Source organism: Physella acuta, unplaced genomic scaffold (genome assembly GCF_028476545.2).
Source record: "Physella acuta isolate Inbredline_101_S28 unplaced genomic scaffold, ASM2847654v3 ptg001645l, whole genome shotgun sequence".
Lineage (NCBI taxonomy): Eukaryota > Metazoa > Mollusca > Gastropoda > Physidae > Physella > Physella acuta.
This window is the reverse complement of record NW_026733159.1, coordinates 124,143-135,016: the sequence shown is the minus strand read 5'-3', so window position 1 is coordinate 135,016 and position 10,874 is coordinate 124,143. Positions and strand designations below refer to the sequence as shown.

The window sequence follows — 10,874 nt, the reverse complement described above, 5'->3', positions numbered from 1 at the left end:
GACTTCACGTTTTCTTAAATACTGCAATACAATGGCGATATATACATACATATCAAGATTATATATTGGTTATATATTGGCTATATATATGTTATATATATATATATATATATATATATATATATATATATATATATATATATATATATATATATATATATATATATATATATATAACTAAAACGCCTTAAAAAAATTAATCTTTGGTCTCGGCATATGAAGGGTTAGGTACGCCATCTTATGACCCGCTACCTTTACTTTCCCGAACTCGAGCTCGGTACGAATAAAAGCTGGGTGGACTCTGGGACGTCCTACCCTTGAAGCAAACTACAGTCTTCTGGGGTCTGAATCGTGCGCTAAACCGCTCGGCCATATCTTACCCTATATACAAAATAAACTACATTAAAAAAAAATCACCGGACTTAACAATTAAACATTTTATAAAGTAGAAAATTAAATCCGTTTTTTAAAATACACTTCTACTTAAATTAAAGTCATATTTTTATTTACACATTAAAAACTTTAAACTATACAATCATATTACATATCTATATAGTAAAATCACATCAGTATCAGAGTACTAGATACATACTGCTTGTAACAGCATACAGGTGTCTGTAATCTAGATGTTCATACATTGACGACATATTACAGTAGATATCATACAGTTATATGTGTGTTCTAGATGTTCATACATTGACGACACATTAAAGTAGACATCATACAGTTATATGTGTGTTCTAGAAGATGTTCATACAGAACATCATCTAGATGATGATTCAGACATAGGGCGAATGAAAGAAAAACAAAATGACTTCCTTAGAGGTTTCTTACTGCTCACGTCTTATACCAACGTTTAGATCGTATTCAAGATGATGTAACAAAACCCCTGAGGTTAGGAGTAGGTTATGTCTGGGTTGGTAAAAGTCTTAACGCGGAGGTCAGTGTTTTACTAGATGTTGGGATCATGACTAGGGTTAGGGTTAGGATTGATGCTCATGTACTTTTGTTATGAAAAAATGTGGGTTCAAACGATTAGCTGCTTATCTCAGAGATAGGTAATTTGGAACTAATTAAACCGTCAGCAGTGAGTAACCCTGAGCTTAAGAATTACCTTACACTTACTTTATGAAAAACATTTACATAAAAACCTAACATTTTACTAGTGGAGTTTTTATAGGAACTATAATATTTATTTACTATTCAGTCTAAGCAGAACTGCTTGTCTAAGAGTTAAAAAGTAGAGTCTCTACTTGGAACAATAGGTGTGAGTAGATGAGCTAGTGACTGGATGATTGAGTGTGTATACCATACAAGAAATCAAGTTGAACAGATCCTTATGTTTAATTAATTAGGCTCAACTACTACATACAAAGATACATTTAAAGATAATAGCTTGCCTAAGGTTTGATGTTTTAAGTTTACAAAACAATACATTAAAAGAATTGCTTGCATGAAATCAAATAAACTACCGTATAAAATTGTTTGCCTACGATCAAGTAAACTGCTATATAAAATTGCTTGCCTGCGATCACGTAATCTACCTTATAAAATTGCTTGCCTGTGATCAAGTTAACTACTTTATAAAACTACCATAAACTACCGTAAACTACCGTAAACTACCGTAAACTACCGTAAACTACCGTACAACTTTTCAGTCAAACCAGTCGTCTGGAACCGGAAGTTCCATGCCCAGGTGGTCAATCTCGTCCAACAGGAAATCGATGTCCCGTGGGGTCAGGATGGGGTTGGAGATGGCCACACGGAACAGGTTGGGCAGGTGGCCGAGTGGCTGGTACTGGACCATCAGACTTCCGGCTTCCATCATCTTGGCCTTGATGGCCGGGGCCACCTGTGGTAAACGTGAGATGTGTATGATGGTGATGGTGTGTAGTCTTAGTTACCAGTTTAGAACGAGGTGTGGGTGTAACATTTGTTTCACGTGTTTGTGACCGAATTAATCATGTGTAGAAGAAAGCGCAGCAACTGCAACTTTTCCAACACTCTCGTACAAGGGAGAATCTCTTGAGTTCAGCCCATTTAAGACCAGCAGCCCTTGCTTCCTTTACAATAGTAGTCCAGTCTACCTACTTTTCTTTTAATTAGTATATTTCAGAGGCGTAGCGACCCTTCTCGGCGCCCGGAGACAAACTTTCAATTTGGCGCCCCCTTCGGGAGTAAATTTTCAATTTGTACCCCCCCCCCCCTCAAACTTTCGATTTTCACCCCCCCTCAAACTATTTATAATGCAAAAATGCAGCTAAAATGACGTTTTAATTTGTTTTTACAACCCATTTTGGCGCCCCCTAAGGTCGGCGCCCGGGGACATATGTACCCCTGCCCCCCCATCGCTACGCCTCTGGTATATTTCCTGTTTAGTGGCCTACTGTGTGTTTAGGTTATATATTACCCGTGCAGGATATAAATTTTTGTGTAAACCCTGAACCCTATTTTGAGTGAACCATGAACTCTAGAATGCCCCATGACCTACCTTGTGTGCACCCTGAACCCTATATTGTGTGAACCCTGAATCCTACCTCGTGTGAACCATGAACCCTAGTGTAAACCCTACCTTGTGTGAACCATGAACCCCAGTGTGAACCTTACCCTGTGTGTGCACCCTGAACCCTATATTGTGTGAACCCTGAATCCTACCTTGTATGAACCCTGAACCCAAGTGTGAACCCTACCTTGTGTGAACCCTGAACCCTACCTTGTGTAGGTGGTCAGACTTGATCTGCTGTAGCTGTCGAGTTCTCCAGGCAGGTGGGAGGTACCAGAAGCAGACGTTTGGTGCCTCGATCTGGTGACATACAGAATAAACCAGTGGTTAATGAGATACAGGTATCCCCTTCACAGACCAGGTAAGGCAGGTAATGTAGAGCCCATGTGTTTTTCTGGTTTACGCCTATGAAGAAATAGTGTGGTCAGCACTTAACCCAGAGGTCGTTACTTTTTCCAAGTAGTGCCAGGTACCCATCAGAGCTGGGTGAACTCAAGGATGTTCTGTGAGCTAGTGAACCGAACTCGAGATATTCATGTTAGTAGTCGTGAGTTGTACCGCTCGACCACGCCATCCCACACCGAGGTTAGACAGCGAGTTCAAACCCCAGAGGGATAATGAAAGTTAATGTGAAGACAGGTGGACCTAGAACTGACTACACTTTCATATACCGATGTTACAGAAACAGAAGAACTCTACTTCCTCTACCCCTTTCGGTCTGAGAGAGAGTCTTTACTTTTACTTTACGATAACGACCGAGACACCATCCGGCATTAAACATCATAACCCACGAGATACCATCCGGCATATAAAATAATGACCGGCTAAACACCAACCGGCATTAAACACCATGACCGGTAAAAATTATTGCTCATAGGAACTTTTTGCCTTGTCTGAAAATAACGAACGTTTTTACTTTCTCGGATCAGGAATGAAGAGGAAGTAATTTTAACGTGCGAAAAATCGGAATCGAAACTTGTGAGCGATTTCCGGTAACCGTAGAGGTACTTTGCTCTATTTCCGTGGGAACGCTATAGCTACAGTTACAGTTAGGTAGACGACGTTTTAAATAGATCTACAAGTATAAGATGACTTTAAATTTTCGAGTGACCGCCGATATCCGTAAGGTGTAATTTAATTCCGGTGTCTATCGAAATTGTGAAAGATTTCCGGTGACTGGAAGTAGAAAGTCACGCTATTTCAGATTTCACAAAAGAAAAGTTGCTAATTTTGTATCAACCTTTTTAAATCAGAATATTCTAAATAATGTTTTTTCTCTCGAAAAACAAGCGGTTTTGTCACAAATTTCTAGATTTCTTAAGCTCATTGTACTAAAAGTGCTATTCTAACCTTCGAGCTAAATAAGAATTTAAGAGAAAATTGAATTGATATCACTCCCACTTTCTTGAATTGGAGCCAGTGATGAAAGCAGCCTTCTCAAACAGGAGGAAAGTGTTGTGTTATTTATCGTCTGCTAAATTAAATGCTGACCGGTGCTATAAATAGGCGCCACGCGCTTCTTGTAAAACAACTCCAGATCATAATGCACCTGGCTAAGCATCTTGAAAACCGATGCCCATACACATATATTGGGATCGACTAGACCAGGGGTCTCCAAACTACGGCCCGCGGGCCGAATGCGGCCCGCGAAGTCCTCTCATCCGGCCCGCTGAGATCTTTTTGTCCAAGGAAAAATCGTTTGTTGGTGATGGCTGAGGAACTTTGCCCAGAAAAATCAAATACATGCCTGGAAGAAACTGGCCCCCGAACTGAAATTTGATAGTTAATGCGGCCCTCGGACTGAAAAGTTTGGAGACCCCTGGACTAGACGATCGTTTGTCGTAAGGCAATTAATATTTTATTAACCCCAGGGTGAGGCGATTCAACCCACGGGTAAGTTTTTAAAGCCCGTGGGTTGGAGGGGATTATAAACAAATTAAGAAATATTTTGTAATTTGTGTGTGTGTAATTTAATGTAACTTTTAATTAAAATAACTACTGAGGTTAGATCATTACAATAATTGCCATGGGACTAATTATCTTCCATTGAAATCACTGTCAGTGTTTCTTCCAGACTTTTTTCTCCGAAGGGGGGGGGGGGGGGGGCACTTGAAATTTTCGGTGGGGGCGGACACTGTTAAAAGTATATATTTTCTATATAAATTATATAAATTTAATTTCATTCGGGGGGGGGGGGGGGAATACATTTTTTAGGGGGGGGGGGGGCTCGAAGATATGACTGGAAGAAACTCTGATCACTGTGAACATACTTGTCTTCAACCAAACTAGCTGATAGAATACTCGCCATGCAGGTAATTGGGTCAGGTGTAAAACTTACTATAACAACACCACTCCTAACTACCTCGCAGTGACCGACTTTTTTAATTAATGAATATTTCTACCTTGTCCATTATCCATCGACATTCTAACCCAAAATATGGCTTAATTCCTAACTAATTCCTAATCCAAAGCCTCTAACTAATTTGTAACCCAAACCCTCAAACTAATTGTTAACATAAATCCTCTAGCTTACCCTAACCCTAATTATCGAACTAATTCCTAGCCCAAACTTTCTGATTTCTAACCCAAACTCTAATTCTTAACCCAAATCATCTAGCTAATTACTAATTAGCTAAAGAAAGTTGACGTTAAAAAAATTAAATCACGAGTCTACTGGGTATGTGTGGCAGGGGTAGATAATGATTCTGACAGTTTGGTCTAGATTGATTTGGTATTCGATACTCCCCACGTGAACATTTGGTCTAGATTGATTTGGTATTCGATACTCCCCTCGTGAACATTTAGTCTAGATTGATTTGGTATTTGATACTCCCCACGTGAACATTTGGTCTAGATTGATTTGGTATTTGATACTCCCCACGGGAACATTTAGTCTAGATTGATTTGGTATTTGATACTCCCCACGTGAACATTTAGTCTAGATTGATTTGGTATTTGATACTCCCCACGTGAACATTTGGTCTAGATTGATTTGGTATTTGATACTCCCCACGTGAACATTTAGTCTAGATTGATTTGGTATTTGATACTCCCCACGTGAACATTTGGTCTAGATTGATTTGGTATTCGATACTCCCCACGTGAACATTTGGTCTAGATTGATTTGGTATTCGATACTCTCCACGTGAACATTTGGTCTAGATTGATTTGGTATTCGATACTCCCCACGTGAACATTTGGTCTAGATTGATTTGGTATTTGATACTCCCCACGTGAACATTTAGTCTAGATTGATTTGGTATTTGATACTCCCCACGTGAACATTTGGTCTAGATTGATTTGGTATTTGATACTCCCCACGTGAACATTTAGTCTAGATTGATTTGGTATTTGATACTCCCCACGTGAACATTTAGTCTAGATTGATTTGGTATTTGATACTCCCCACGTGAACATTTAGTCTAGATTGATTTGGTATTTAATACTCCCCACGTGAACATTTAGTCTAGATTGATTTGGTATTCGATACTCCCCACGTGAACATTTGGTCTAGATTGATTTGGTATTCGATACTCCCCACGTGAACATTTGGTCTAGATTGATTTGGTATTCGATACTCCCCACGTGAACATTTGGTCTAGATTGATTTGGTATTCGATACTCCCCACGTGAACATGGGTCACACTGACCTGCTCCAAGACCAGGTGAAATCCTTCTCTGTCCTTCACCTTGTCCCGGAGGTATCTAAAACACAAAGGTTAAGTCAACACATTTAATCAGAATGTCAGACAGCCCGTCTCCTCTATGGATATCGTTTGGTGGGCTTCTTTGTTGTTTAGTGGTTGGTTGTATTTGCTGTGTGTGGTGGTATTTGGTGATGTTTGATGATATTTAGTGGTATTTAGTTGTTTCCGGTGTTATTTCTTGCCTGGTATTCTGATTATTTAAATAGGCACCAACAACAGTTTGGAGTTGAGCGTGTAGAGGTGGAATCAGCCCCCCCCCCCCCCCCCCCCCCTTGCACACACAATTTTACATTTACCCCCTCACAAATACGCTTCTATATGTCTTTAGATAGTAGGTAGCAGTTTGCGAGAGAGTTTAAAAAGACGTTAAGACGAGAAAAGACGAGAAAGAATTGGGTTATTTTTACCTGGCTAAGTTAAAGTTTCGGTTGATCTGTTCTTCAAAGCCTTGGTCGCCCTAAACTCAAGGGGAGAAAACAAAAATCATGAGTTATATCCCTTTTAAATTAGTTATCACTTATTTGTGATATAACTAAATATATAATTCTCTACCACAACTTAAAGATATTGTTGTGGCTCCCACACATCCCACCCACACCCTCCCACACACACACTCACACACCCACCTTTGCTCGCCACATGAGCCACAACTTAAAGATGTCGTTGTGCCTCCCACACATCCCACCACACCCACACACCCACCTTTGCTCGCCACATCAGCCACAACTTAAAGATGTCGTTGTGCCTCCCCCACATCCCACCACACCCACACACCCACCTTTGCTCGCCACATTAACCACAACTTAAAGATGTCGTTGTGCCTCCCACACATCCCACCCACCTTTGCTCGCCACATGAGCCACAACTTAAATATGTCGTTGTGCCTCCCACACATCCCACCCCACCACACCCACCTTTGCTCGCCACATCAGCCACAACTTAAAGATGTCGTTGTGCCTCCCACACTGTATACTCATGTCCCCCGTGTCGTAGCTGACGTCATAGTGCTTGTCCTTCTGGAAGAGGTAGCTGGCGCCCATACCGTTACAGCTTTTCAACATTCCCTAGAACAACAGCAGGGAAAACACAGACTTAGTTCAACATTCTATGTAACAACAGGAGAGCAAAATAAGAGGGATGAGGGCGGTTAATAATGTGATTTGGCATCAATTTTGTATTTTTGATGCTTTCATTTACATGCCCGTAAAATCGTGGACAGCCTTCTCTTAAAATTTCTGATGTTACTTAAGAGTCTTCATACGATTGACCGCTAGTAGTGTAGTTGTTTATACGGAACAGGACGTCAACTATTGAACTCACCGTGTGTTTGATGTCGACAGGACGTGACGTAACCAACACATGTGTTAATGAACTCACCATGTCTTGATGACATCATGATGTGACGTAACTAACACATGTGTTAATGGACTCACCCTGTGTTTAGTGATGAAGGCCGAACACTGCAGGGGCACGCCCATCATCTTGTGTGGGTTCCAGGTGATGGAGTCAGCCCTGACAGGTGTAAACAGGTGTCAGTGGCAGGTGTGTGACAGGTGTTAATGGAGGGTAGGGGAGGGGTAGGCCGCTAGCTCACACACTGTATACATCATAAACACGCAATACAAACACTCTTATACACGTATTCATACATTTACACCAACACTACACCTACACACACACTACACCCACACACACACATACCCACACTACACCTACACACACACTACACCAACACCTACACACGCCAATACCCACACCCATACCCGCACCCACACCTACAAATACCTTCATTTGTCTGCAAAGCTATACGTTATATGACCTACTGAGCGGATAAATTGAAAGGGGCAGTTTTAAAAATAAAACGTTTTTGAATAATTAAACGATTTCATTCTGACCTTTTGACCCCTTCCATCAAGTACCGGTGGTCATGTGACAACAAAGCTCCGCCTCCCCACGCCGCCTGCAAAAAGTGGAAGAAAAAATAATTGAGAACAATTAATGCTTGTGTTCATTTGAACAATTCTCAAGCATTGTGCACGTTACATACAACAAAATACATGTTATCCACCCTTTCCTTACAACATAAAATTATGTAAATTACCCCTCATATTATAAGCAAAAATTATGTACTCCCCCCCACCCACCCACTCCCCCCCCCCCCCTCCACCCGCCCGATTGAAAATGTTACAACAGAAATGATGTGATTTGTGTTAAGCATACACCAGGGGTCAGCAGATTTATCTGTTGGAGTTGGGTCTGTTGGACTTTATTTGACCCGGAACCAGCTAGACCAAACGTCAGTTAGAGATAATTTCTACTGGCCAGGGGTCAGTTAGACATGTCTGTTGACCGGAAGTCAACTGTAGACCAGGGGTCAGACATATCTTTAGACCAGGGGTCAGACATATCTTTAGTCCAGGGGTCAGACATATCTTTAGACCAGGGGTCAGACATATCTTTAGACCAGGGGTCAGACATATCTTTAGACTAGGGGTCAGATAGCTTTAGACTAGGGGTCAGATAGCTTTAGACCAGGGGTCAGACATATCTTTAGACCAGGGGTCAGACATATCTTTAGACCAGGGGTCAGACATATCTTTAGACCAGGGGTCAGACATATCTTTAGACCAGGGGTCAGACCTATCTTTAGACCAGGGGTCAGACATATCTTTAGACCAGGGGTCAGACATATCTTTAGACCAGGGGTCAGACATATCTTTAGACCAGGGGTCAGACATATCTTTAGACCAGGGGTCAGACATATCTTTAGACCAGTGGTCAGATATCTTTAGACCAGGGGTCAGACATATCTTTAGACCAGGGGTCAGACCTATCTTTAGACCAGGGGTCAGACATATCTTTAGACCAGGGGTCAGACCTATCTTTAGACCAGGGGTCAGACATATCTTTAGACCAAGGGTTAAACATCTTTAGACCAGGGGTCAGACCTATCTTTAGACCAGGGGTCAGACATATCTTTAGACCAAGGGTTAAACATCTTTAGACCAGGAGTCAGACATATCTTAGACCAGGGGTCAAACATCTCTAGACGAGGGGTCTGGCACATCTTTAGACCAGGGGTCAGACACATCTGTAGACCAGGGGTCAGACACATCTGTAGACCAGCTGTCACAGTCGACACGTGACCTGTGGTCAGCCAACCGTGTACTCACGTCCACATGCAGCCACACGTGGTACTCCTCACACACGTCAGCGATCTCATCCACGGGGTCGAAGGCCCCCAGCACCGTGGTGCCACATGTGGCGTTGACCATCACAACCACACAGCCGGACATCACGGCGTTGACCAGCTTGCTCTTTAGGTCGCTGACGTCCATCTTACCGCTGGTGATGGAGTGAGAATCGTGGGTTACTTCCGTCACATATGTCAAATACAACGTGTGATAGAATGGGGTGTGGGGGTGGGGGGGGGGGGGGGTGGACTTAGTTTTGAAAGAAACTCTGACTGTGAAATGTAGGTCACGGATGGCTGGTTTCCATTACCGTTAATAAAGTCGTTTAGTGATCGCGGACTACTCATGGGGTTTTAAAGCAAACGAGCCGACCCGCTGCGTATCATACGCCGCTATTTAGTTGTTTTTTTTTCTACTTTTCAAAAATTTATAATTTGTGAATTCGACAGTACCAATGCTGCCACTGAAAATATTTGCTTAAAAACCCTTCCCCCCCCCCCCCCCCCCCCTCCCACGTGAAAGCAGCCTCCTCTTAGTTTAAAATAGTTTCAAACAAAATTATCTGCCCCTAATAGCCGTCACCAAACCCGTCTCTATGATTGTAAAATGTAAACAGCGTGAACCACAGCTCACCAGACCATGTGAGGTGGTGGGGGGGTGGGGGGTGGGGGGTGGTAGCGATAGAGAGGAAGAGAGGGGACTGTAAGGCGCGCTTGCAGCTTGTTTTCTAACGGCTCCCAGAAGAGAATTATATATATATATATATAGATATTTTGTCGTAAAAAAAATATGTAAAACTTTTTAATATAAGTTTTTAATTATTCTTGAAAATAAAAAATAAACAAAATTTCTTTTCTTTAAAAAATAGCATTGGTCGTTAGTGAAATCTCTTACTAAAGGTTTTATTACTGGAAGCAAATTTTTAAACGTTTTTTTTTTTTTTACATTTTTCCAGGCTTTTATTTTAAAGCATAATATGAAGTTTTAAAACCAAATAATGACTTCATTAAATGATGGAATACAATTTTAAACAGTTACGGGAGGTAAGTCGTTTCTTTTTCAAATAACTCTAGTTATCCCCCTTAAACATACGTATCGCTAAATTAACAGTATTTTTTTTTTTTTTTTTTTATATATATATTATCACGAGCTGACCCGCGACGTAGCAAGAATGTGTTTAATGAATTACAACTTACTTGTCTAGACACCGGATGTAGATGACGTTGTTGGTACCGAGTCCCAACATGGCTGCCGCTCGCTTGATTGAGAAGTGGCTCTGTGAAAAATGTAAGGGGGTTGAGGTGGTTGATGGGGTCAGGGGTCGTGAGGATCATGGGGTCAAGGTCGTCTGGATGATGGGGTCAAGGTCGTCTGGATCATGGGGTCAGGGGTCGTGTGGATCATGGGGTCAGGGTCGTGGGAATCATGGGTTCTGGGGTCGTGTGGGTGATGGGGTCAAGGTCGTGTGGG

General features: G+C 41.8%; 1 protein-coding gene across 1 annotated transcript in view; it reads right to left on the bottom strand.

Annotated features, from left to right (window-relative positions):
* Positions 1-200: 200 nt before the first annotated feature.
* The window catches only part of LOC131929528 (glutamate decarboxylase 1), a 53,649-nt gene continuing 42,975 nt past the window's right edge, over positions 201-10,874 (bottom strand). Inside the window, exons 8-16 of the mRNA XM_059285777.1 lie at positions 10,601-10,680; positions 9,384-9,555; positions 8,106-8,170; positions 7,644-7,722; positions 7,125-7,274; positions 6,618-6,667; positions 6,154-6,208; positions 2,714-2,803; positions 201-1,852 (exon numbers count right to left, since the gene is read on the bottom strand). Coding sequence (XP_059141760.1) covers positions 1,655-1,852; positions 2,714-2,803; positions 6,154-6,208; positions 6,618-6,667; positions 7,125-7,274; positions 7,644-7,722; positions 8,106-8,170; positions 9,384-9,555; positions 10,601-10,680 — 939 coding nt within the window. The 3' untranslated portion in view covers positions 201-1,654. The remainder of the gene's footprint in view (positions 1,853-2,713; positions 2,804-6,153; positions 6,209-6,617; positions 6,668-7,124; positions 7,275-7,643; positions 7,723-8,105; positions 8,171-9,383; positions 9,556-10,600; positions 10,681-10,874) is intronic.